This window comes from Vulpes vulpes, chromosome 6 (genome assembly GCF_048418805.1).
Source record: "Vulpes vulpes isolate BD-2025 chromosome 6, VulVul3, whole genome shotgun sequence".
In the NCBI taxonomy this organism is placed as follows: domain Eukaryota; kingdom Metazoa; phylum Chordata; class Mammalia; order Carnivora; family Canidae; genus Vulpes; species Vulpes vulpes.
Window position 1 is genome coordinate 65,273,506 of NC_132785.1, and position 26,433 is coordinate 65,299,938.

General features: G+C 59.1%; 2 protein-coding genes across 18 annotated transcripts; both read left to right on the plus strand.

The window, feature by feature from the left end:
- Window positions 1-349: 349 nt before the first annotated feature.
- On the plus strand, window positions 350-17,610 carry CARMIL3 (capping protein regulator and myosin 1 linker 3). 16 transcript variants are annotated; one of them, XM_026007567.2, is made up of 40 exons: window positions 350-625; window positions 2,129-2,223; window positions 2,558-2,608; window positions 2,709-2,768; window positions 2,854-2,969; window positions 3,185-3,282; window positions 3,523-3,593; window positions 3,692-3,765; window positions 3,997-4,072; window positions 4,156-4,244; window positions 4,729-4,823; window positions 5,052-5,138; window positions 5,361-5,470; window positions 5,611-5,688; window positions 6,257-6,333; window positions 6,414-6,518; window positions 6,613-6,682; window positions 7,176-7,257; window positions 7,382-7,478; window positions 7,641-7,695; window positions 7,776-7,948; window positions 8,213-8,281; window positions 8,496-8,589; window positions 8,679-8,777; window positions 9,200-9,328; window positions 9,514-9,627; window positions 10,073-10,248; window positions 11,031-11,118; window positions 11,257-11,394; window positions 11,674-11,737; window positions 11,881-12,089; window positions 12,475-12,578; window positions 13,290-13,605; window positions 14,001-14,129; window positions 14,791-14,857; window positions 14,972-15,061; window positions 16,542-16,660; window positions 16,747-16,927; window positions 17,083-17,193; window positions 17,307-17,610. In XM_026007567.2, the coding sequence occupies exons 1-40, from the start codon at window positions 586-588 to the stop codon at window positions 17,333-17,335; spliced, it is 4,125 nt and encodes a 1,374-aa protein (XP_025863352.2). In that variant the 5' UTR covers window positions 350-585; the 3' UTR covers window positions 17,336-17,610. The 16 variants fall into 16 exon arrangements, 12 of the variants coding, with proteins under 12 accessions (XP_025863352.2, XP_025863353.2, XP_072617339.1 ...); XM_026007568.2 differs by having other exon boundaries at window positions 17,310-17,610; XM_072761238.1 differs by having other exon boundaries at window positions 17,098-17,193.
- A 1,784-nt stretch (window positions 17,611-19,394) lies between these two features.
- CPNE6 (copine 6) lies at window positions 19,395-25,928 on the plus strand. 2 transcript variants are annotated; one of them, XM_026007574.2, is made up of 17 exons: window positions 19,395-19,563; window positions 20,909-21,080; window positions 21,464-21,643; window positions 21,997-22,071; window positions 22,237-22,311; window positions 22,463-22,546; window positions 22,638-22,727; window positions 23,083-23,187; window positions 23,412-23,498; window positions 23,716-23,775; window positions 24,039-24,172; window positions 24,260-24,314; window positions 24,401-24,452; window positions 24,768-24,901; window positions 25,040-25,276; window positions 25,454-25,631; window positions 25,744-25,928. In XM_026007574.2, exons 2-16 carry the CDS (start codon window positions 20,913-20,915, stop codon window positions 25,589-25,591), a joined length of 1,674 nt encoding a protein of 557 aa, XP_025863359.1. In that variant the 5' UTR covers window positions 19,395-19,563; window positions 20,909-20,912; the 3' UTR covers window positions 25,592-25,631; window positions 25,744-25,928. The 2 variants fall into 2 exon arrangements, with proteins under 2 accessions (XP_025863359.1, XP_072617347.1); XM_072761246.1 differs by having other exon boundaries at window positions 19,472-19,563; window positions 20,881-21,080.
- Window positions 25,929-26,433: the final 505 nt, after the last annotated feature.

The following is a 26,433-nucleotide window of genomic DNA, read 5'->3' on the forward strand; positions in this document are numbered from 1 at the left end:
CCCAGATCTGGCCAGGTCCTCTCCTGGCATCGCCCTCGATCCTGAGTTCCCTTGCGGGTCAGCTTGTAGGCGCTGGACGCGCGTCCCTAGCAGTAAGGCAAAAGGGAGGGGCCTTGCAAGGATGACCCAGGAGGGGTCCCCAGGCCCACAAATAAAAGAAATGGGTCCTGCTCACGGGGCCCAAGGAGTGGATGGCACGGAAAGCGTGAGCCACCCGTCCCGGAAACGGCCCGGCTCCAGGCGACACGCACGGGCGTCGCGCTCGGGAGCCGACGGGAGGGGTGGGCGCGAGCGCGCGGGGTCTCACGCGGCCGGGAGGCGCGGCGCGCATGCTCAGTCCCGCACCTCTCCGGGCGGGGCGGGAGACCGGGGCTTCCAGGCCCGGGAGCGGGGGGAGCGGGGGGGAGGGCGGGAGTGAGGGGGGAGAGGGGGGAGGAGCGCTCGCGCAGCCGCCCCTGACGGGAGCGGGCTCGGCGGCTGCTGCAGCGCTGAGCGCCGGGGCCCTGCCGGAGCCGGGTCTAGCATGTGCCGCGGCTCCCCGGCGGCGGCGGCTCCTCTGCAGCAACGGCGGCAGCAGCGGCCGCCATGGCCAAGCCCGGCGCGGAGCTCACCCGCGAGCTGCAAGGTACGAGGCTGCGGTGGTCTCCGGGACGCCCCGTCCCGGAGCATCCCAGACCCAGTGCGTTCCTCCCCGCGGTGCACCCCTGCCCCGGTGCCTCCTCCCTCCCCGCGCCCCATGCATTCCGACTCCAAGGCAGCCCCCGGCCCCTGCACCCTAGCTCGGGGCATCGCAGTCCCCGAGCATCCTCCACTGCCCGCCTCGCCTCACCCCGTCAGGACCTTCCAGTCCCAGAGCCGCCCGACCCGATCTTCGGTGACAGGTGCAGTCCCCTGGCGCTCCCTGGGGCTGCCTCTCATTGCTCTGGCCCATCCCTCGGCGAGGCGTCCAGTCTCCCCTCCGGAGAGTCCCCGCTTGCCCGCCGGGCGGGGCCCGGCCCGCCCCGCCGGGCCGCGGGAGCTGCCCCTGGTCCTGGCCGCCTCTTGGCTCAGCACCCTCCCTCCTCCCGGCCCCGCCCCGGAACTAGCCCTGAGAGCCCCTCCGGCAGCCCGGCAGCTCCCAGGCCAGTGGGGCAAGAAGGGAGTCAGGGAAGAGGGCCCCACTGGAGCTGAAACCAAGAGCAGGGTCTCTGCAGCTCCCCTCCCACAACCCCCGTCTGAGCCTGCCCCTTCTCCCTACTTACACGCACACCTCAAGGTCTCTCCTGTTTGTGAGGTTCTCAGACTCAACCCAAACCAGGGCCCGACCCCCCAGCACTATCACAACCCTCACTCGCCCCCTGCCCCAGGCTGGAGCGTAGTCTAGCCCACGCAGAAACCAGGACGCTCAAGGGTACTCAAGAGGCATGCTGCGCCGTGGCAATTTCCCATATCTACACACACACATAAACACAAGCATCGGATGTGTGTGTACACACGTCTTAACAGAAACTGCACCCCCACCGCACAAGCGCATGCACACACACGCACTAGGATATCTGGATGGTTTTACTAGGAAATTTAAACAGTAACTCCTTACCACCACCACCACCACCCCTGCCTCCCACCCTCTTCCCAAAGCAGAGCTGTCTTTCACAACTACAAGCATGGCACACTCATTCACCTATCCACCCCTACTAACGCCACACACCACACACACAGGCTCCCTGGCGTCGTCAGAAGGCAGGCACACATGCATAGTAAAAGGCAGATGCTCACACCCAGACCACCCAGAATATAGTCAAAGGGACACCCCCACACCCCCACACTGACTCACTATGTATGTGTTGATGGCTGCTGGAGAACATGGGTTGGAAAAATCCTTCACACCCGCCAAAGTGTAAGACACACCCTCCCACAGACAGTGTCACTCAGCAACTGTCCCCTGACTCAGGAACATCAGGAGCCAGAGTTTTTCCACACCCCCCTTCCTCTCTAATAGGAAAAGCCACCCAAGAAGGAAAGCCTCTCTCTCTCTCTCTCTCTCTCTCTTTCTTTGTCCTCTCATCTGACCCCACCCCTGGAGAACCCTGGGGAGGTGGGGATGGCCAGGGTAAGGGGAGCTCTGAGCAGGCCCCCCACCCACCCGCAGATAGCATCAGGAGGTGCCTAAGCCAAGGGGCTGTGCTCCAACAACATCGGGTGAAGCTGGAAACGAAACCCAAGAAGTTTGAGGATCGAGTTCTGGTGAGGGCACTGCTCTTAGGCTGGGGGCTGGGGGAAGGAGCAGGCAGTGGGAGCATAATCAGGGGCAGCTGGGCTACTGAGAACAGAAACGCCAGGAGGCAGGGGAGACTAGGGATGGTGGGGGTGTGAGGAGACCAAGGCTGTGGAAGGGAGCAGGCCGGACTAGGTGGCTGTCTAGGAGCCCAGGGTGGGGCTGAGAGAGAGGGAGGACCCCTGGAGCAGGGGGCCACTGCTGATAGGAGTTGCACACAGGCTGAGGGGGCTGAAGGAGGACGGGAGGCCTTGGGCCCAGGAACTGCCACTGGCTGCTGACATTCTTTCCCTCTCTCTGAAGGCCCTGACCTCCTGGCGCCTCCACCTCTTCCCTCTGAAGGTCCCAGCCAAGGTGAGTCTGGCTGAGGAGCAGGGGTACCCCTGGACTACTCCTTCCAGAGCTAGGCACCCTATCCTCAAGATGAACATCCCCATGCCCACCCCCTCCACAGGTGGAGAGCTCCTTCAATGTCCTAGAAATCCGCGCCTTCAATACACTCAGTCAGAACCAGGTGAGTAGCAGGACTTGGGCCCTACTCTTGGGCCAGCAGGAGGAAGGATTTGATGTCCGAGGCCTTGGTTCCCCCTTTCCTCCAGATCCTAGTGGAGACGGAGCATGGCCTGGTGAGCCTGCGGCTGCCATCCGCAGAGAGCGTAGACCAGGTGACGCGACATGTGAGCTCTGCCCTCTCCAAGGTCTGCCCTGGCCCCGGGTAAGTGGCAAAGGAGGACTCTTGCAAAGGATTAGACAACAAGGAGACTTCTCCTTCATTCTCTCCTTCCCCTGGACCTGGGCTCCTGGCACACCGAGGGGAAGAGCCCGTATGTCCCCACTCCTGCTTGTTCCCAGGGATCCAGAAGCTATAACAGGGGAAGAATTGAGAGCCTCTTTCCACCCCTCTCTGGGAAGGATTTGTTCGTTTTCCAGGTGTCTAATCCGGCGTGGAAATGCTGACACCCCAGAAGGGCCCCGAGACACGTCCCCCAACTCTGAGACTTCCACATCTACTACTCATAGCGTCTGCGGTGAGCAGGGACAGACTCGATGGAAGTGGAACCTCAACTACCCTGCCCTTGTCCAGACTCCCTTGTGCCTGAGGCTTTACCTGCCCCGAGGACTCTGTAGCTCTCAGACCTCAGAGGTTCATGGTGTAGTGGGTACCCAGGACACTGGCCACATGCAATGAACTTCACCTTTCCTTGAGCCCCAAACCTATTCCCCACACCCCTACCCCTCATGGAGCCATTTCATGTTCTGCCCCACAGGTGGCTTCTCTGAGACCTATGCTGCCCTGTGTGACTACAATGGACTGCACTGCCGTGAGGAGGTGCAATGGGTACGTTGGGCAAGGACCTAGCAGGTGGGCAGGTGGGACCCAGAGGGAGAGGGCAAGGGATAAGGGGAGCAGATGTGAGCCAGTTCCACCTCTCCAAGGATGTGGACACCATCTATCATGCCGAGGATAACCGGGAGTTCAATCTTTTGGATTTCAGCCACTTGGAAAGCCGGTAAGCAGATGGAGCAGAGACTCAATCCCCCCCTTCCAGCCTCAGCCCAACCCTGGCCCTTCCAGGCTCCCTCTTCTAGTCCTGCCTACAGCCCCAGCTCTATCTCCCCAACCCCACTCCCCCTTGCCCTCTACCCATCTAGACTTTCCCCAACTACCCCATCTCTAGATTCTTCTTTCCTGCCCTGGCTACCTGCTCACCACTTGCCTGCCCCCTTCAATCTGCCCACAGAGACTTGGCCCTAATGGTGGCAGCCCTGGCCTATAATCAGTGGTTCACCAAACTCTACTGCAAGGATCTGCGACTGGTAGGGACTAGGAGGGGTGGGAGGAGGGGCTGGAGAGTGGTGTCCTCTCTGGCTCCTGATCAAAAAACCCCCTCTGTCCTTAGGGCTCTGAAGTGCTAGAACAGGTGCTACATACCCTGAGCAAGTCTGGGAGCCTTGAAGAGCTGGTGCTGGACAATGCTGGGCTTAAGACGTGAGGCCAGCCTCCTCCCTGGGCAGTAGTGCCCCAATGATGTAGGCTTAGGGTCTCAGAACCTCAGAGCATGATGCAGCCTCCAAGCTATCTCCTCCAGCTCCTCACTTGACAGAAAAGGAGACATAGGCCTCAAAAGGGCACAAAGCAAGTCTGTGGTCAAGCTGGGACTCAGACCCAAGCCTCCTGGCCCCCCAGCTCCAGGGCCTCTCCCAGTATGGTCCATGCCCCATCCCCCTCTTCTGTCAACTACCCAGCAGGGTGGGCTGCTCTAGTCTCAAGGACCCAGAGCTAGGCTTTGTCTTGGTACAACTTCCCAACTTCCCACTTCCTTCAGAGTGATGACAAGCTCCCTGGCAGGGCCCAAGCTGGTCCCCACCTGTGGGGGCCTCTGACCTTTCCAGAGCCATGCAGGCAGGCAGGTGGAAGAAGAAGGGAAGCCCAGGGGCTGGGACAAACAAATCCTTCCTCCCCTTCCCTGAAGGGACTTTGTCCAGAAGCTGGCCGGGGTGTTTGGGGAGAACGGGAGCTGTGTGCTGCATGCCCTCACTCTGTCCCACAACCCCATCGAGGACAAGGGTGAGCCCCAGCCCTGAATCCTACCCCCACCACAATACAGACCTCTGTCCTCACCCAGAGCCCAACGCCGGGCTGAACAGGGGCTCTATGGCCTGATGCCAGCCCTCGCCCCAATACTACTGTCCTTGACCCCGGGCCTATACCCCCTTCAAGCCCTCACCCTGACTCTGCACCCCTGATGCCCACCACCTGCCCCTCACTGGGCGCATTTCTCTCTCCACTCCCCAGGCTTCCTCAGTCTGAGTCAGCAGCTCCTCTGCTTCCCCACTGGCCTCACCAAATTGTGCCTGGCCAAGACTGCCATTTCCCCTCGAGGTACTTGCACCAGGACCCCCGACCTCTGACCTCAGCCCCCCCATCCCACCCTCCCTTAGCACCCTCTGGAGCCTTGAGTCCCGGAGGTGGACCAGCACACTCACACAGTATCCCAGGGATCCGAGGAAGGGAAATGAGCCACATCTCAGGGTGGGGAAGAATTGTGGAGAAGGGGAGAGGTGGGGATGGGGGCCAACCCAGCTCAGTGCCCACTGTGCTCAGGGCTCCAGGCGCTGGGCCAGACCTTCGGGGCCAACCCAGCCTTTGCCAGCTCCCTTCGATACCTGGACCTGAGCAAGAACCCTGGGCTGCTCGCCACAGACGAGGCCAATGTGAGTCCATGGGACATAGCTCAAGCCCTGCAGAAGCATGCTCAGGCTTCAGGACCTGGGAATCTCTGCGCTATAGCTTGGGGGTAGAGGGGCTCTGTCGCCCCTTCCTTCCCTGGCAGCCCCTCTGTCCTTGTTCCCAGGCCCTCTACAGTTTCCTGGCCCAGCCCAATGCTCTGATGCACCTGGACCTGGCAGGGACTGACTGCGCCATTGACTTGGTGAGGGGTCGGTGACAGGAGAGGTGACTTAGGGAGGCCAGGGTGGGTCCCTGCCTCACCACCCTTGCCTTGAGTGGACAGAGCTGGCAGGATGACTCGAAGTTCAGCTGAATTATAAGGCAACGCCCACAGCTCACACCCCTGGGGTATGCTATCCCGGCCACTGCCCGAGGTCCGACTGGCTGTGCCTGAAAGCCAGCCCTTCCTCTACTCCGCAACTGTGCACCCTGGGATAGGGCTGAGCCCATCAGGAGGAAAGGGCTCTTCCTCTAACTTAAACACAGTGCCTCATGAGCCCCTGGTAGCCCTGGCTTTACACGTTAACTACCTGTGAGACTCTCCCCACCCCTGGGGGTCAGGCCGGGAGTAGACCCACTTTCCACAGAGGGGAAAACTGAGGCATTGAGAGGCAAAGTGGGCATTCATAGAAGGGCTCACACAGACCAACTGCTGAGGGAGACGAGGGTGACGAGCCAGGACCTTGAAGGGGAGGGAGGGAGGAGTCCTTGCCAGCCCCTCCCCACACCCCTCTCAGCCCCTGTGACACCCACCATGTCTCTCCCCACAGCTTCTGGGAGCCCTGCTCCACGGGTGCTGCTCCCACCTAACCTACCTCAACCTGGCGCGCAACAGCTGCTCCCACAGGTGGGAGCACGAGGGATGCAGGGAGGGATGGGGTGAGCCACACCTTCCCCCTCCCTTGCTGACCCCAGGAGTCTCTGCAGGAAGGGCAGGGAGGCCCCGCCGGCCTTCAAGCAGTTCTTCAGCAGCGCCTACACACTAAGCCACGTCAACCTGTCTGCCACAAGGCTGCCCCTGGAGGCCCTCAGGTCGGGTGGGTGCAGGGTTGGGGGGCGTCCAAGAGGGAACCATGAGAGAAGAGGGTGAGAGGTAGAGATGGGCCCGCTGACCTTCCTCCCACAGGGCACTGCTCCAGGGCCTCTCCCTCAACACTCACCTCAGTGACCTGCACCTGGACCTCAGCAGCTGTGAGGTGAGCCCCCCTTCCCCCAGCACCACCGCCAGTCCCCCACCCATAACCCCACAGTTCATTTCCCCAACCGTCACCAAACGCTGGCTCTATCTTGCCTCTGTGCTGCACCCCTGCGGCCCTTGGACCCACCACACCTCCATTTTCCTTCTTAGTCGGTAGTTCGCTCGCTGTCTTCAGAAGTCATTTTCAGCCACCCATCTCCTCCTCCCTGGAAGCTTTGGAGCGAGAGATACTAGACATTTCCACCAGAGGGCAGGAGCGAGCTATCTCAGAGCAGCCACCTGGCGAGATTTCGGGCTAAAGGGAAACCGGGAGAGAGCCCTGGGGAAGGATCTGGTGTGGAGAAGGGGCCTCCTGATTTGACACCTGAGACCTGGGCTGGCCTTGAGTCCTTGTGTCAGAGACTCTAGTCTCTGAGCATTAAAGGTGCTCTCCCTCCACCCCCACCCCTGCTCTAACCGCCCTCCCAAACCCCCCAACCGTGTCCCTGCAGCTCCGCTCAGCAGGAGCCCAGGCTTTGCAGGAGCAGCTGGGGACTGTCACCTGTGTGGGCAGCCTGGATCTGTCAGACAATGGTGAGTAGGGGCACTTCCCTTCCTGGGAACCAGTGGGGTCAGGGCTGGAGCATGGGGAGAACCCCCAAGGATGCTCCAGTGAGCCTCAGGCCTCAAGGCCAAACTTCTCCCATCTGTTGGCCAGGGTTTGACTCGGACCTCCTGACACTGGTGCCTGCACTTGGAAAGAACAAGTCCCTCAAGCACCTGTTCCTGGGCAAGAACTTCAACGTCAAGGCCAAGTGAGGCCCCTCCCCATACCCACAGACCCCACTCCATCATCCACCTACCCTTTTGTCTCACTGTGGCCCCTCTGCCCCCTCTCCTGCTCAAGTCACTTCCTGCTCCGCCAGTACCACGACCCCGGCCCCTCCCCTCCTGCTCTGAGCCCTGACTCCCCACAGGACCCTGGAGGAAATCCTCCATAAGCTGGTGCAACTGATCCAAGAAGAGGATTGTGTGAGTTCCTGGGCCCTGGGAGGGACCCACAGTGGCAGGGGCTACGGGGACCAGGCCCAACCCCACTCTTGCCCACACAGTCCCTGCAGTCACTGTCCGTGGCAGACTCGCGGCTGAAGCTTCGCACCAGCATCCTCATCAATGCACTGGGAAGCAACACCTGCCTGGCCAAGGTAGACCTGAGCGGCAACGGCATGGAGGACATCGGGGCCAAGATGCTGTCCAAGGCCCTGCAGATCAACTCCTCCCTCAGGTGCAGTGCACAGCTGGGCCCCGACCTGGAACTTTGGTGCCCCCCCCAACACACACAGACACAGACACACAGGCGCACACAGGCGCCCCCCCCTTGCCTGTTGCTCTGTACCCCAGCTTCCAGGACACCCTCAGCCCCAGAACCATCCTGGAGTCAACCACATCACCCAGTAAAGGAGGGAGGACTCCAGAGCAGGCTAATGTGCCTGCCGGAAACAGGGACCCAGAGGGAGGAGCCACCAGCTACTGTTCACTGTCTCCCTAGAACCATCCTATGGGATCGGAACAACACGTCTGCCCTAGGCTTTCTGGACATTGCGAGGGCCCTGGAGAGGTGAGTGGACCAGGGCTCTGCCCTGACCCCAGTCCCAGCCTCTCTGGGCCTGGACCAGGCCTGTTAGACCAGCCCTTACCCCAGCTTGCTCAACCTATTTGCACAGAAACGCTAGGAAAGGCCGAGAGTGAGGGAAACGGTCGGCAAGGGGGTGTGGGGAGCAAGGGCTGGTCCCCCCCTCTCCGCCACCCAGCTGTACCACTGTGCCCCACAGCAACCACACACTGCGCTTCATGTCCTTCCCTGTGAGCGACATCTCCCAAGCCTACCGCAGTGCCCCTGAGCGCACCGAGGATGTCTGGCAGAAGGTAGAGGCCTCGGCTGCCGGGTAGAACAGGGAGGGGCAGAGGCCAGCCCATGTCCCAGGCCCTGACCCCTCCCACCTCATCCCCTCCAGATCCAGTGGTGCCTGGTGAGGAACAACCACTCCCAGACGTGCCCCCAGGAGCAGGCCTTCAGGCTGCAGCAGGGCCTAGTGACCAGCAGCGCCGAGCAAGTAAACGTTTCCCTCTGGGACACATGGGGCATGCATGGGGCATGTGGGGCTCAGGTCTGACACGATGGAGCATGCACATGCTTGGGGGCAGGGCATGAAAGAGACATTTTGTGGCATCTACAACTGGACTGAGTGTGTGGGAGAGCAAAAGACAGGACATTGGCAGTATGGCCTCAAACATGAGAGGACATGTGGGGGGGCCCAGACAAGGAGTGTGCAGGACTGCAGGAGCTCCCCTGGGCATTCAAGGGCATCCCAAGAAGACGAGAGAGCAGACCCTCCAGAGACACCACCACCACCCCATCAATGCCAGCATCAGGAGCACTGCCCCAGGGGACCCAGGAGTGGGGTGCCTGGGGTCCCACCTTAGGAAGATAAGGGTGCAAGTGTCCACCCTGACTCTTCTACTGGCTGTGCTCCAGATGCTGCAGCGGCTGTGCGGCCGAGTGCAAGAGGAGGTTCGGGCACTGAGATTGTGCCCCCTGGAACCTGTGCAAGATGAGCTGCTTTATGCTCGGGACCTCATCAAGGATGCCAAAAATTCACGGGCGGTGAGCCCTCCATAGCCCCAGCCTCCCTCACAGACTGAGAGCCCAGGAAGGCCAGCCACACTACTCCAGGAGTATCCGGGCCCTGACCCATGCATGCATCTGCTCTCCTCACCCAGGGCCCCCAGGGACGTGATCAGGCCCAATTTTGACACACACACACCCCATGATAATCCCTTCCTCTGCAGCTATTCCCCAGCCTCTACGAGCTGGGCCACGTGCTAGCCAATGATGGGCCTGTACGACAGAGGCTGGAGTCGGTTGCTAGTGAGGTGTCCAAGGCTGTGGACAAAGAGCTGCAGGCAAGTCCTGAGGGAGGAAGCCCAATGTTGACCAAGGCTCAAAGCCAAGGGCTAAGATCAGCATGGGGATATTACTGGGGACGAGAAGGAGATACAGAGTGGAGGCCACCCACACTCCCAGTATGTCAGGCATTGCTAGCAAACAGGGCTTGGATTTTTTTCTGCTAGCTTCCACTTTGGCCTCTGAACTCCGATCTCTCCCCTCTGGACTCTGATCCTTGGACTGACTCTCCCCTGTCCATATGGTAGGGTGGAAGGGACACTGGCCAGGATGTGGGGGAGCCTGAGTCTCCCAGGCTCTCCTGGTAACCAGACCTGGAATGTTTGGTGGGCCTTTCAGTCTCACCATAGGGGGCTGGAGAGATAGGCTGGAGGCTCTCCTGGTGTGGTGCCAGCCCTGACCCTGCCCCCCATGGGGCTCTGGCCTCCCTTCCCCCCATACCAGGTGATCCTGGAGTCGATGGTCAGCCTAACACAGGAGTTATGTCCCGTGGCCATGCGAGTGGCTGAGGGGCACAACAAGATGCTGAGCAATGTGGCCGAGCGCGTCACTGTGCCCCGGAACTTCATCCGAGGGGCGCTGCTGGAGCAGGCAGGACAGGACATTCAGAACAAGCTGGAGTGAGAGGCGGAGGGGGTTGGCACTGGGATGGGGCTGGATTTGGCCCAGAGCACTTAGGGACTTGGGGCCCAGCTATCAGCAATGAATAATGAATGGCACAATCTCCATTACAAGGGATAAATCTTTAACTAACTGCAACCTTGCTATTTAGGGTCTGACTGGTCTTTGCCCTAGAATCTAAATGCTGAGCCTGGGTTTAGGAGCCTGGCAAGTACACACAGGAGTACACTCACACACACACAGCCACGCACAGACACCAAGATTTATCTCCCAAAACAAAGCACAGCCTCTTCAGAGGCGTGGACAAAATTGGGGGGGGGGCGTGGTTATATTCTGCCCCCTCCAGTTCTTGTTGCCTGCACCCCCCCCAGAATCCTCATTCTGGGTCCCACCCTTCACCAAAGCAGAAGAAAATGATCACACACACACATGAAACGGCCAAGCTCAAGCCAAAAAGTTTCTGGGCTTACAGCAGAGACCAGCAGGGTTTACTCAACACCCCAGTTTACCCAGCTCTGCTTTACTGGAATTCCAGGAGCCTGGCCTGGAGGCCTCTTGCTCCCCTTCAACTCCTCTTTGCCCGCCCTCCTGACCCACACACACCTATGCTGGGGGTCAGTGGGTGGGACGGGGCATGTCTTTATGGAGACATAGGGGAGACCTAAGGTGCCTCTGTGGACAGCGAGGCCAGCTGCCCACTCCCCTAGGCATCTGGGGAAGGGCGGGGCCGAGGCCCAGGGGCCTGGAAGGGGTGGCTGAGCAGTCCTACCTGTACCCACAGCGAAGTGAAGCTCTCAGTAGTCACCTACTTGACCAACTCCATAGTGGATGAAATCCTGCAGGAGCTCTACCACTCCCATAAGAGCCTGGTAAGACTTCGGAACCCACACCAGGCTCAGGCGTACCCTCCACCCCACATCGTCCCATCTCCCCCAAGCAACCCTTCCCCAAAGCCCTGGGAAGTGGGCAGCTTCCTTGGGAACCTGTTCGTGCCTGTCCCTCCCCAGGCCCGGCACCTGGCCCAGCTAAAGACACTATCAGATCCACCGTTGGGGCCAGGCCAAGGGCAGGATCTGTCCTCCCGGGGCCGAGGCCGGAACCACGACCATGAGGAGACCACAGATGATGAACTCGGGACCAACATTGTGAGTGCCTCCACCCTGCACTCCCCACCCTAAACTAGAAACCTGCAAAACACTGTCCCTTTCCATTTCCCTGGGCTCCCCTCTCCCCGGTTACTGGGCCTGGGTTTCACCCTCCATCCCAATCCAGCCTCGCCCCTTCCCTCATCCCAATCCCTCAGCCACCCAAGGACAACAGGGAGTCAGGAGGGTCTCTAAAGAGAAGGCTTTTCAAGGAATAGCCTTCGGGTGAGGGTCCTGGGACTTGCAATCACTCCCCACCCTTCGTCTCCATTTCTGCAGGACACCATGGCCATCAAAAAGCAGAAACGCTGCCGCAAGATCCGGCCAGTGTCCGCCTTCATTAGTGAGTCCCCAGCCTCAATTCTAATGTCCTCCAGGTTCCTCCACCCTTCCCAGGCCCTGGTCCCTTTCTTTTTAATTCTGTCTCGCCAGCCTGCTTTCTCCCTGTGCCTCCTGCTGGTCCTTCTAAGGCTGCTGTGCCCACAGGTGGGAGCCCTCAGGACATGGAAAGCCAGCTGGGAAGTCTGGGGATCCCCCCCGGCTGGTTCTCAGGACTCGGGAGCAGCCAGCCCACAGCCAGTGGCTCCTGGGAGGATCTGTCTGAGCTGCCGACTCACGGCTATAAACTGAGGCATCAAACACAAGGCAGGCCCCGGCCCCCCAGGACCACACCTCCAGGACCTGGTCGGCCCAGTGTGAGTCCCCAAATCCTCCCAAGAGGACCAACTTCACTTAGCAATGCCACAGCCAGAGGTTCTAGCTTTAGGACCCAAATGCCAGAAACATCAGCCTTGGGAGAGCAGGCAGGGGCCGAAGAAGGCCACCAAAAAGAGGATGGGATTATCCAGTTCTCCGAGATAGGAAATCTCTATCTGCCAGACAGCAGCGGTTCCCATCTGGGTGAGGGATAGAGCCAAGAGCCACCAAACTTAGGAAATGCCCCATGTGCACTGAAGTCTCAGTTTCCATGGGACAAACAAGAGGCAAGTCCAAGTCCAAAGAGGAAGGCCCTGAGTGGGTGGGGGCAATGGGGAGGACTTCTGCATCCAGATGAGCTACCCTCCAGGACTTTCCTCCCAGCAGATGCCAGTGACTGGGACTCGTCAGGAGAATGGGATGGCCACCCGCCTGGATGAGGGGCTGGAGGACTTTTTCAGCCGAAGGGTCATGGATGAAAGCTCCAGGTGTGGCAACTAGATACAGTCCCATTTTCTGCAGGCCCACAGGCCCTGTAGGGCTCCTGTGTCCTCCCAGCAATCACAGAGGCCTCTCCAATGGCAGGTTCCAAAGCCAGTCCCCCTGGAACAGTTCCCCACATTCTCAACCTTCCCCACCCAGCCCTTAACTCTCAGGTTCTCTGATTGTCCTCAGGACAGCTGGAAGGGATGGCCAGGGTGAACCACCACAATGGCATGATGGGGACAGGGGTGGGTGAATGGGGGAACAGCAGGCCCTAAGATGGGATGGCAGTCAGTGGAGAGAGGCCTGGAGGGTATATTCTCCGTCACAGTCCTTCGGACTCCCTAGCATCTGTCCAGAAGAAACAGAGTCGCCTGGAAAAGCAGAGAGAAGGGTGAGGGGTCAGGGCCAGGGGGTGCCTGGGAGGAAGGAGTTGCTGTGGAGATGGGGGGAAGGGGGCTGCTGGAGGGTTTTTACAGGGAAGTTGAGGACGCCATCTCCCCTGAGAACAAAGTGGAAAGGATTACAGGGTAGCAGGAGAGGCTGGATGGGAGAGGGAAGTGGGAGGTTTATTAGACCTAGGCCTACACTAGTGCCAGCACTGCCAGCACCAGCCAAGAGTGTCCTGGGGTGTGGGGGTGTCCTGATCTGCCCCCGTATTTGGCATTTGCATCTGCCCTCACGGCTTTGTCACTAACTCACCCAACCCTGCCCAGCTATCCCCGGACTCTGCGGACCCTGCGGCCAGGCCTCTCAGAGCCACCGCTGCCTCCACTCCAGAAGAAGAGGCGCAGAGGCCTGTTTCACTTCCGCCGGCCCCGGAGCTTCAAGGGGGACCGGGGCCCAGGGTCCCCCACCACTGGGCTCCTCCTCCCTCCGCCCCCACCCCCACCCCCAACTCAGGAGAGTCCCCCCAGTCCAGATCCCCCCAGCCTTGGCAATAACTCCTCCCCCTGTTGGAGCCCAGAGGAGGAGAGTGGCCCCCTCCCTGGATTTGGGGGGAGCCGAGGGCCTTCCTTCCGCAGGAAGATGGTAAGTGAGGTGAAGTGCTGCATCCTTCCTGGTTGCTGTTCTGCACATAGCCCACCCATGTACCCACCCCAGGCAGTTAATGGGAGAAGGCTAGGACTCAGGATTCTCGGGAGCTTTGGTCATCCCAATGGCCCCCTACCCACCCCCACCCCCACCCCACTCCTTGAGCTGCCTAAGCCTGGTGACCCAGAGCATGCTGGGAGTGCTGCATGCAAAGGAGGGAAAAAAAAAAAAAAAAAGGACTCCTCTGAGGAGTCAGAGGAGGGCCAGAGGGTTGGGGCAGGGCAGCCCCTGGGCTGGGGGCTGAGGGGGAAAGGGCCCTCCCCTGCTCCCTTGCTGCCCTTGGAGCCCCTTCTCCATCAGGAACTGCTTGTAAACCCTAGGCCTTGTTCCAGGGCACTGAGGGGGCAGAGCCAGGGGAGGGGGGCCTGGCCCCTGGGACGGCACAGCAGCCAAGGGTCCATGGTGTTGCCCTTCCTGGGTTGGGAAGAGCCAAGGGTTGGAGCTTCGACGGGAAACGAGAGGTGAGGGGAGCCCAGGCACCCAACTGTTCCTACGGATCCCCCTTCTACCTTCCCTTCCATGCCAGTCCCTGCTGGGCCAGCAGAGAGAGTGAGTCTGTGGTGTTAGAAGGTGTGAGCCGCAGGTCTGCTCCCGTCCGTCCGCAAGCTTGCCTGCCTCGAAAGCCTGGGCAGGTCACCTAACCTCCTGGAGCCTCTACCTCCTTGCGAAATGGGCAGTCATAGAAATACTGACTTCTAGAGCTCACTTTCTGAAACTTTGGTGACTTGATTACCACCTTCACAATGGATTTTTACCCTCTCCACCTACCAACCTGTATTATCATTTACATATTTTTCTTTAAATCAACTTACCTTTTTAGCTTTGGTCCTAAGCATTATTTTTTCAAAGCGTGGGCTTACTGTACTAGTCATGTTTTTATTTTCTACCACACATAAAATAAGCAAAAAACTATTAAAATAACAGTATGCTCCTTCGTCTAAACCATTTCTTATGCCCCTCGGGTGGTAGGGGTGCCACTTTCAGGGGGAAGAGGGTCCAAGGGTCTAGGGACTGATGCCATGAGAACAGCCTGAGAGGCCAGAACAGAAACCCTCTCCTCACTAACCACAGCCCCAGTGTGGAGGATATTTGTCTTACGACCTGACTCAGCTGTCCTTTCAGGGCCCAGGCCCAGACCTGGAGGGCAGTGTCCAGGCTTGGCAGAAACGGCGCTCTTCAGACGACGCAGGTAAGAACAGTTGCCCTCACTTCCTTTCCTTGACCCCTCTCTCAGAGGCCCCTCCTGATGTGCCTCTCCCCTTCCTCCCTTTCCCCCTTTCCCCATCCCCTCCCCGTGCTCCAGGGCCTGGGGCCTGGAAGCCCCCACCGCCACCCCAAAGCACCAAGCCAAGCTTCAGCGCCATGCGCCGAGCAGAGGCCACATGGCACATAGGTATGGAGCGCCTCTTCTCGGGCAGCGACACTGAAGGCCCAGGGTGTGCCCAAAGAACCAGAACCCCCAGCCCTGTGTTGGGGAATTTACAGCCAGGATGGGGCAGTGAGGAAGTCACCACCGTAAACATGTTTACGGATATTTACAAAGCTACGTGCAAAAGAAAACTAACAAGCCCATCCAAAGCAAGGTCCTACAAAACAAGTTCTGTTTGCCAGCCAGGGTTAGCAGATAGGAACAATACTTTGTGGGTGGTTCCAGGGAACTCTGGAGGGCAGGTGCCACCTCTGGCCACCATCAGCAGAGTGGCACTTCTATAAAGAAGGCCTCTCTCTCTGCACCTCAGGGGGTAATAGGGTGGGCAATACCCCACCTCAAACATGGCAGTCTCCTCCAAAAGTAGCTTGCCACACTATCCTCAGTTCACTCAGAAACGTGCCTCAAGGAAGGGGCAAGAGGCATGCGTTGGAGATCAGAAACTGGATCTCAATCCCAGCTCAGCCACCACTTCCCAAGTCGACCTTAAGCAAATCATTTACCTTCTGGCTTCAGGACTCTGAAGGAGTAAATAAACTGTGACATGATGCTTTCTTTCTGCAGGAGCATCTTTCACTTAAGGAGCCTCTAAAGGAAACTTGGTCAGCTGGGCATCAACTGAATTGCCCACAGGCCTAGAATATGACCCTCCAACAACATCAACATGGACAAATCTCCCCATAGAAGTAGACACTTGCTCCCCTGCCCCACTCCCATCGCAAGGCTAGGGTACACGGGTGTGATGCAGAGCCTGTGCTCCTGGCCCATCCTCCGAGGCCGTCTTTGCCACTTATCCCATCCCACACAGAGACCAGTTCAAACACCTAAAGTGAGGCTCCATCCTTCATTTAGAAAACTAAAAGAGTCAGATACTCCACTCTGCACACACCTACCACCAGCACCTTCCAGGTCCCTCTTATACCTCACATACACACAACACAGACAACACCTTCCAGTCAGCATACCCTTGGGTCAGATTGCATAAAGCCACAGAGGCGGCAGGAGGAGGGTGTCAGGACATCTCTCCCCAGGGCTCTCACCATCTAAATCAGACTGGCAGACAGAATCCAGCAAATGCCAGGCTGCAGCCTTGGCAGGGCCCCGGGGCACTGCAGCCCTGAATAGACAGCCATGCCTGTGGACCCAGCGGTCCCTGCACCCTGGCTCTGCTCCAGCAGGAACAGGCCTGGGGACTACTCTTCAAGAGGAACAGCCAGGGCAGAGCACCCATCCTCCAAAGGCAATAGGCTCCAGACAGTCCTGGAGGCCAGGGGCTATGAAAACATGAGAGTGAGGGATACATCCAGGACAGACACACAGGAGCAAATGGGCTTGGGGGCAGGGGTGTGTCCTGGCTTCTAGGGCGTCATGAGGACAGAGAGGGCAGGACGAGCTATGCAAGAATGCCTTTTCCTGCAGCTTCTCCTCTCTTCTCATCCCCCAGCGGAGGAGAGTGCCCCCAACCACAGCTGCCAGAGCCCCAGCCCAGCCTCTCAGGATGGGGAGGAAGAGAAGGAGGGGACCCTCTTCCCAGAGAGGACCATTCCCGCTAGGAATGCCAAGGTGAGGGCCAGCAAGGCAGACGAAAGGGGTCCTTGGATGAGGTGAAAGGACTAACTGACTGACCCAGCATTTTTCTTCTTCTGCAGCTACAGGACCCCCCTTTAGCTCCACGGCCTCCCAAACCAGTGGCTGTGCCTAGGGGCCGCCGCCCTCCTCAGGAGCCGGGGGGCAGGGAGGAGGCTGAGGCTGGGGGTACAGCCCCAGGAATGAATAAGCCCAGGCTGAGGCTGGGCTCCCAGCAGGACCAAGAGGAGCCTGAGGTCCAAGGTCTGCCACCCAGCCAGAGGGGGGGTCGGGTGCCTCAGAGACCTTGCTGCCCACATCAGGACCCCCTCCTGGGCTTGGAATGAGTCATAGCCTGCATAAGTGCCTGGCCTATGAGCTCTACTCTTGTGTCGGGCCTGCCTTGACTGTCATTTCAGGGCCCCCTGATCCAGGCCGCCGGACTGCCCCCCTGAAGCCCAAGAGGACACGGCGGGCACAGTCCTGTGACAAGCTGGAACCTGATAGAAGACAGCCCCCTGACCCCACAGGTGCCAGTAGGGTGGGCGACAGGGCGGTCCCCCTCTGCCTGACGTGGCATACGCCCTGCCGAGAGGCTGGCTCTCCCTGTCCAGGAAACAGGACTCCCTGGATTTGTCCCCAGCAGGAACCAGTGAGCCAGGAACAGACTGACAGCCACTGCAGCACCCTGCCCAGCCCTCCTCTCGACATGTGCCTCACAAGGACTCAGACCCCAACCCTTCCGCCCACACCTCCAGGCCCTCTGCCCTCCCATCCCACAGAGGCAGGATGGCAGGATGAGGTGTGGGGACAGGAAGGGAAGGGCCACCTGGAGAGAGGGAGGCAAAGCTTGGGACAGAGCCGTCCTCTCTCCTGGAAGGGCGGATCTGTCCCTCTATCCCCAGGGACTCTCTCCCTCCTTGTATAGAATAAAAAAACAAAATCACTGCCTGCCTCATCTCTGCTGTCTTCCCCCATTCACTGCCACCTCCACCCCCACCATCTGCTCCCCTTTAGTGCACAATGTTTGGTCGCAGTAGGGAAAAGTAAGGAATACCCCACAGGAATGGGAACAGGAGCCCAATAGGAGGGGGATGGACCTGAGAGGTACCAAATGGGAGGGTACTGAGAAGTGCCCCCTGAGTGGGTGGCAGGGGTCACGTGCAGGATCGGGGCTGAGCTGGCTGGAGCAGAGACTGAGATGACAGAAATGCTGATTTCTCTGTGTGTGTGCCCAGCTCTGGGAGGTGCGGTGGGATCGGAAGACCCCCGTGTACCAGGAGGAGATGGGAGCAGTATACGTACAAGCTCACATACAGGCAGGTTCACTGATGATGGGATTAAATGGTGTTGCATTATCCTAGGGGTGCCATCAGTAGTCAGAAACCTCAACAGTAGAGTGGCCTGAAGGTGAACAGAAGTGCCTATGGCAAGAGACAATCGAATTATTTGCCTCCTGTTGGTGTACTAACAAATACTACTTTGGCTTTCGAGGCTCCATTCAGGGGCCTCTTCCTCTGTGAAGCCCTTCCTGATGCCTTCCCCGACTCATCTAAATTGAACCCTCCCTCTTTGTGACCTGTGGCCTCCTGAACCGGTCCGTAATTTTGCACCTGTCACACTTCATAGCATTTGTGTGTTAGCTTATCATCCCTCTGTCTGTGGGTCTGTCTGTTCTTTACACACGCACCTCCCCCAGGGGCAGGAGCCATGTCTCAATCACCTGTGCAGCCCCAGCCCCTGGCGCCCAGGAGATGTTCAACAAATGGCTGCTAACTTAATATGTGAGCAGTTTAGAGGAGGGAGGGTAGAGATGTTCAGGTGAACCCTCTTGTGTACTCATCCCAGGTCACCATGGACCCAAATGTCTTCACTCATGGCATGCAGCTACCCAGGCAATCCCTCACTGTCCCTGGTCTCAATAGGGAATGACTAATGACTTGTTACCTCACGATCTGTCTGTGGCATCGCCCCTCCCACAAGGATAAGACCGCTCGGGCTGAATATGGGGGGAGCGGTGAGCCATGGGTGCTGGGAAGATGCCATCGGTCCTTCGGCAGATCTCTCTACTGGCAGCCCCCGCTTCAGGATGGAAGGCTGTGTGCCCTTAGGTAACTGCATCCATTTCCTTAAGTGTGTCCCTGTTTAAAAGCAGTTAGGGAAAAACAATAATAAAATAAAATAAATAAAAGCAGTTAGGGAGCTGGACCTCATTCTCAAAGCTATGAGATTTAGCGTGGCACGGGATGATTTTTAAGGAGCACGTGAAGATCTCCATTCTGTTGTATTTAGGCTGGTGTGAATGAGTGTATGTGTGTGTGACAAGTATAGCCCCGTGTTCTTTGATGTGTTACTGCGAATATCCTCAACAAGCGTGATGTGGAGAGTGCTGTGAGACTGGGTGTGTTTCCTTATGTGTATTGGTAGGGCTGTAACTGTCGTGGTGTCACAGTGAGTTTATGTGCTGGCGCCTGTGTGTGTCAGTATCCCATGAGTCGTGGGTGCGTGTGTCTCCATCATCCCCCAGCGTGACTGTGTGTGCACACAGGCACTGCCACAACGTGAGCACGGGTGTGGGTGTGTCACTGTGTCTGTGGGGGTCCTGCCTCTGAGCCACCCCCAGCCCGCCCTCCTCCCCGGTTCCGTGGGTTCTGTGGCTCCTTCCTCGGCAGTGGCCCTGCCCCTTCCCTCTTCTCCCTCCCAACCGGTTTGTGCGGGGGGGGGGGGGGGGGGGGGGGGGGGGGGGAGCTGGTACTGCGGGGCCCCCCCACCCCTCCCCATCCATGCCCCATAAATAGCAGCAGAGCCGGAGCCGGAGCCGGCGCCAGCGGCTGGAGCAGCAAGGGAGTCAGGGCCAGGGCCAGAGAGCCGGAGAGAGGAGCCCCCCGACTAGAGCCCAGGTGAGCCTACCCTTCCTTCCTAGCTCCCAGTCTGGCCCAGTCTCCATAACAACGTCTCCCCCAGCCCCCAGAGAGGCCTCCAGTTCTGCCCTATCCTCTCACCACCACATGCCCCTGCCCATCTCAGGGACCCTGAAGGAACTGGGAGACTTGTGAATGGAAGGCAGAGACCCCCACCCACCCACTCAGACCCTCCCCTCACATATCCAGAAAGGTACGCACTATGGGGAGGGGGGGTACCCTAGCCAGAGAAGGGTCCCAGTCCTGAGGGAGGTACTGGAACTGGCACACCCTCCTGGAAACAGACACACAACCAGGGGACAGACACACAGGGTGGGGGCATTCAGACATATCAACACACACTCGCCTGGGGAAAGCACGACACAGGATCAGAGACAGCCTCACCCTGCGATGTGGACAGACACAGATAGATGGACTGACCGGCCGTGAACTCGGGCCAGCATCCCCCTGCCTGCTGCTGCCCGAGGCTTGGTACCACTGCTGGGGGAGGGTGGCATGCGTGCATCCCACGGGCAGCATGGAGGGGGCTGTGGCTCCCCAAAAATCCTGTCGCTAAGAGACAGTGCCAGTGCTGCCAAGAAGTGTGAGAACAGGGGAGGTGGGGAGGGAAGCGAGACTTGTCATAGTGGGAGTCCCTGCCAGGAACCTCGGAGGAGCTTTCGGCAGAGACCAGCATCCGTCTCCAACTGCCCAAACCCACCACCCCTCCCTTGCCATGAGCCACCCAGAAGGTGAATAGGGTGAGGTGGAGAGGGACAGCCCCACAGGGCACCTTATGAGCAGTCTCCTCCCGCTCCCTGCAGACTCCATTCCTGAGGCCCAACCCCTTTCAGGCTTCCAGGGGCTCCTCCACCCATCTCCCCACTCCCTTGCCCCAGTTCAGCTCCCTCGTGCGTGCGTGCCAAGACTGAGTGCGGTGCTGGCTCAAACATCAGTCGGGAAATAGCAGAAGGTGCTGAGATAGCAGAAAGCTTAGATCAATCGATGGCCTAGGAGCCAAGACTGCCAGGAATGCCCCCCCCACCGAACACCCCCAGCCTTCTTGAGCCTCATCCACGCACAGTAGGCCAGCAGGAGTGACGGAGGCACACAGCTGTGCGGGAGCGGGAGGCTCAGATCCTCCGCCCTCCTTGTTCAGAGCCCCAGGGAAGCCAAGCTGAGGGCAGGGGTGGGGGTGAGTAGGGGGGAAGCAAGAGATCCATGAGATCCTAGGGCCTCAGGAAGCTTGACAAGGGAGGAGGGGGGCCTAGGTTCCCAGAAGACAGATCCCTCTCCTGGCACATGTTCCCTTTCCAGTGTCCAGGTCATCTGTTCTGTCCCACAGTGACATGTCGGACCCTGAGATGGGATGGGTACCCGAGCCCCCAGCCATGACGCTGGGGGCCTCACGGGTAGAGCTGCGGGTGTCCTGCCATGGCCTCTTGGACAGAGACACACTCACCAAGCCCCACCCCTGCGTGCTGCTCAAGCTCTACTCTGATGAGCAATGGGTGGAGGTGAGAACAGGCTTGGTCTTATCTTAACCTCCTGGCCTAGGGAGGATGGGGGCTGGGAAGGGGCAAGGGAAGCCTCACAGGGGAGTGTGAGGACCCTGAGGGGCCTTTTCTAGGCAGTGGGGGTCACCCTGGGGACAGGTGTTTCATCATGACAAACACAAACCGTTTTACAGCTTCCAAAGTCCGCAGAGTCCCAGACAGTCCTGAGATGGGCCCTATGGCTCAGTGGGCTGGCAGCATCCTAAGCTCAGGGCTGAACCTAGCAAAGGAAGAGCTAGTCACCGGGGGTATGGGAGCCCGAAGAAAGCTGGCATGAGCAGGGTGGTCCAGGGCAGGGCAAAGTAGCCTGGTTTCCCAGAGGGCCTTCGCCCCTCCTGCTGCAGGTGGAACGCACAGAGGTGCTACGCTCCTGTTCTAGCCCGGTCTTCTCTCGGGTGCTGGCCCTTGAGTACTTTTTTGAGGAGAAGCAGCCCCTGCAGTTCCACGTGTTTGATGCTGAGGACGGAGCCACCGGTCCCAGCAACGACACCTTCTTGGGCTCTACAGAATGCACCCTGGGCCAGGTTTGCATTCCCATTCACCCCACCCTCGTCGGCTTCTGCCTCTGAAAGCCAAAATAACAGAAAATCAACTCTGGAGTGAGTTCATTCTGGGCTTGGACCCCCATCTCCACCAGTTGCTGGCTGTGCAGCCTTGGGCAAGATCCTTAACCTCTCTGAGTCTTAGTTTCCTCATCTAAACAATGGGAGTCATCACATTGTTTACTCTTGAAACGTTACTGTGGAAATTAAGTCCAACCCTAGCCCAAGCACAGCCGCTGTGAACACTCTAAGGACACCTAGTACCCTGTCCCTTGTTCCCTGGCCCAGGCAGATGGGGATGTCACAGCTGGGTCTCCCTCCACTTCCATCTCCAGATTGTGTCACAAACCAAGGTCACCAAGCCATTACTGCTGAAGAATGGGAAGACTGCGGGCAAGTCCACCATCACGGTAGGCAAGATCACCTTGTACTCACCCTTAGATGGGGCATTCAATGCCCTCTCATGGATATCCATGGTGACATCACGTCCAGGACTGGCCCTCACTGAAGGGACAGGGCATAAAGTGAATCTTTGGGTGGTAGGGGGGAATCCTGCCACTTATATCCCCTTGCAGATTGTGGCCGAGGAAGTATCTGGCACCAATGACTATGTCCAGCTCACCTTCAGAGCCCACAAGCTGGACAACAAGGTGGGAACCCCTAGAGTCTTGGCCCCCATCTTCCTTGTTAGAGAGCATAGGCCCCCACTCAAGACAAATCAGTGCTGCTCCCTCCTCAGTGTTAGCTACCTCCCCCTGCAGACCTCACCAGGCTCACATGTCCTTTCCTCTGCGTCCCCAGGATCTGTTCAGCAAGTCTGATCCTTTCATGGAGATCTATAAAACCGATGGGGACCAGAGTGACCAGCTCGTCTGGAGGACTGAGGTTGGTGACTGGGGCTGTGGGGAGGGAGGGAAGAAGAGCAAGGTAGGGGAACCCAGACAGGAGGTGACCAGCTCTCTGGTGCCTCTCCAAGGTGGTAAAGAACAACCTGAATCCCAGCTGGGAGCCATTCCGCCTGTCCCTGCACTCCCTATGCAGCTGTGATGTCCACCGGCCTCTGAAGGTGAGGCCCCGCCAAGCAAGGGCCGCCAAGGAGCGTCCAGCCCCTGTGGAAGACATGGCCCCTGAGTCTGTCAAGACCCCTCCCCCTCCCTCATGTGATAAGCCTTTCCCACTGTGGAGCAAAGACCCAGGCATGGCTCAATACTCCCACACTGTGTGCCTTTTATCAAGGCCAAAGTCTGGGCCAGATGGAGCCAAAAAATAAAGTTCAGCAGGTAGCCTCTTTGGGCAAACTGAGTTCATGTGTGTGGGCCCAGGGACTGTTAGCCCCCACCTCCCTAAATCCCTCCTTCTGCTCCCCAGGAACCACTGCAAAGTGACCCTGACCCTTTTGCCTCCCCTCCTTGCCTTCTCAGTTCCTGGTGTATGACTATGACTCGAGCGGGAAGCATGACTTCATCGGCGAGTTCACCAGCACCTTCCAGGAGATGCAGGAAGGGACCGCAAACCCTGGGCAGGAGGTGCCGCAGAGACCCCCAGCCCCTCAGAGTCCCACCCAGATCCCTGGGAGAGTTCCAAGAGTACTGAAGAGCCCAGGATGTGTGATGAGGGAGAAAGGGTGGAAAGTACCCGGGCTCTGTCCTTAGACAGAGGGGGTCTTGCTCTGGGAGGCCCAGCTGGAAGGGAGACAAGGGGTCACCACAGGAAATGGTGACTCTGGGATTGTGGGGTGTGTGGGGTCTAGATGCAGTGGGACTGTATCAATCCCAAGTACCGGGACAAGAAGAAGAACTACAGGAGCTCAGGAACCGTAGTCCTGGCCCAGTGCACGGTAAATCCCAGGGTCTGCCTCAAGTCAGACCCTCAGATTCACCCCTGCCCTTGTCTCAAAGACCAGTTTCTCCTCTTCTGAGAACTGAGAAGCCCTGCCCTATCCAACCGGGAACTCCAACCTCAAAAACGTGTTTTTCCACTTGCCCCATGGAAGCCCCGACCAGTTACCTCCTGAAAGGACGGTCCTGCTACTTTACCTCTCCCCCTCCTGCTAGGTGGAGAAGGTGCACACCTTCCTGGATTATATCATGGGCGGCTGCCAGATCAGCTTCACGGTAAAGGGGACAGGGGGGACACAGGCAAGAGTAAGGGACTAAACACAGAGTGAACAGAAGGAGCTCCAAATCCCCACTGCCCCTATTTTGGGACCTCTCAGGAGGCTTAGTATGGTCTTCTTGTACCCGACACCCACTCCATGATAAGGCTCCCTGTGGGCTTGACTGGGTTTACCTTAGTCCTCCCTACAGACACTAGCTCTGGGTGAGCCTCTCTGTTAGCTCTCACGGATGCGGTGTGACCCTCTCCCCACTTCTACTAGGTGGCCATCGACTTCACTGCCTCCAATGGGGACCCGAGGAGCAGCCAGTCCCTACACTGCCTCAGCCCCCGCCAGCCCAACCACTACCTGCAGGCCCTGCGTGCCGTGGGAGGCATCTGCCAGGACTATGACAGGTGGGAGAGGGGTAGGCTGGGGAGGAGGGAGGTCAGGAGGGAGGCCTGCCTTGCCCGTTAGGCCCCACAGCCTTTTCTTCTCCCCAGTGATAAACGGTTTCCAGCATTTGGCTTTGGCGCTCGAATCCCCCCTAACTTCGAGGTAGGCTGGATTGAGAAGAAGGGAGGATTTGTTGGGAGAGTGCGAAAGGAAGGAGAGACATCTTCTCCCCGCTCTCCCCCTCACAGGTGTCCCATGACTTTGCTATCAACTTTGACCCAGAAAACCCTGAATGTGAAGGTAAGAGTAGAGATTTTCACTGGCCCACCTCCCCCCATACACTTCGTGCAGCCTGTACACCCCATGGCACAGACTCCATCCTCATGGGCCCAGGCCTGGGCTGATCGGACCACTCAGCTGCTCTTTTCATTGGGGACTCCTGGTCCCTGGCCCACCATCTGCCTGGCCTCCTCTCCCAGAGTCTGGACCATCCAACTCTCCTGCTTAGTGAGGAACTTAGGGGGACAGGCAGTCCTGAGACAGGAAGGGACCTCTTTGCTTTAAGGGTGTCAAAAGGCCTGCTAATCTCTGCTGGCTTCACCCCCTCGCCTACAGAGATCTCGGGGGTCATCGCCTCCTACCGCCGGTGCCTACCCCAGATCCAGCTCTACGGCCCCACCAACGTGGCCCCCATCATCAACCGCGTGGCCGGGCCAGCTCAGCGCGAGCAGAGCACCGGCCAAGCCACGGTGAGGAGATGCAGCGCGAAACCAGGCGCTGCCCCACTGGCTGTCCTCTGGTGGGGCCAGGGCCGAGGCTTGAGCTTGGGGCAGGTGCCAACGCCCTGGCACACAGAGCCCACCCTTTCTCCCCGCTGCCTGCCCTAGAAGTACTCCGTGCTGCTGGTGCTCACAGACGGCGTGGTGAGCGACATGGCCGAGACCCGCGCAGCCATCGTGCGCGCCTCTCGCCTGCCCATGTCCATCATCATCGTGGGTGTGGGCAACGCCGACTTCTCGGACATGCGGCTGCTGGATGGCGACGACGGTCCCTTGCGCTGCCCCCGAGGGGTGCCTGCGGCCCGAGACATCGTGCAGTTCGTGCCCTTTCGGGACTTCAAGGATGTGAGTGCCCGGCACCCCCTCCCGGCTGAAGGACTCAGTTCCCCAGGCCCTCAGGCCCTCAAATCTCACCCATCTGTCCCACTTGGGGTTGATGGCGCGTGAGGGACACTGGCTCCCCGCGGGCCACCCCCGAAATCCCTCCCCCTCGCCTGACCCCGTCCCCACCCCCACCCCCAGGCCGCACCCTCCGCTCTTGCCAAGTGCGTCCTGGCTGAGGTGCCCAGGCAGGTGGTGGAGTACTACGCCAGCCAGGGCATCAGCCCCGGGGCTCCCAGGCCCTGCACCCCGGCCACGACCCCCAGCCCTAGCCCGTGACTGCCTCCCATCGGACCACTGACACTCCCTCCGCCTCTCAGTGAGTCCCGGGGCCCTAAGGCGTGGGGCTTGGTGGAGCAGGTGGGGGGGGGGGGGGGCTCCGTGCAGTGCAGAGGAAGGTGCTAATTGACTATCCATCCCACCGGTCCCAGGTGCCTGTCCTGACCCTTGTGACTCGAGTGCCCAGTGCCTCTCCCCCTTGGACCAGATGTGCCCCCTAGGTCCTGGAAGTGCGCGGTGAGCCCTGCTCTTTCTCTCCAGGCCCCATACCCCTCAGCCTTGTAACTTTCTTCAGTTATCCTGACTTTCTGGTCTTTAATAAAAGGAATCACTCCTAGCACCTTGGCCTCTATCCATCGTGCCCCATATGGCCATGGACAGTCCATAACCCCCGCCCGTCCACCCACACTATTTAGAAAAGAGGACCAGCCCTTTCAAGTCTGAGCCACAGCTCCTATGCAGCCTGGTATCTCAGCGGTTTCACCCCAAATGTGTGCCAGTGGGATCTAAGGAGCCCCTCCCTCACCTCCCAACCCCAGGGGGCCCAGCACCATGGAGGTTAATTTGCCAAAGATGCAGGGTGGTAATGAGGGGCTGTCAAAGGGGCAGGTTGATGCCCCCTTACAGCTGTCTCCAGAGAAGCCCTGCTGAGTCCTCCAGGAGCTGCACTCCAGCCCCCACACAGCTGTGGGGCAAGTCAAGCAGGGGCGTTGGGGGGACTGAAGGAGGGCAGCAGGTCTGTGAGTGAATTATGAACACAGAGGGGGCATCTAAGGTCTGCGCAGCCTGGTTTTCCTGGGGACGTGAATGTGCGCATGTCCTCATACACTGCACATCCCTGC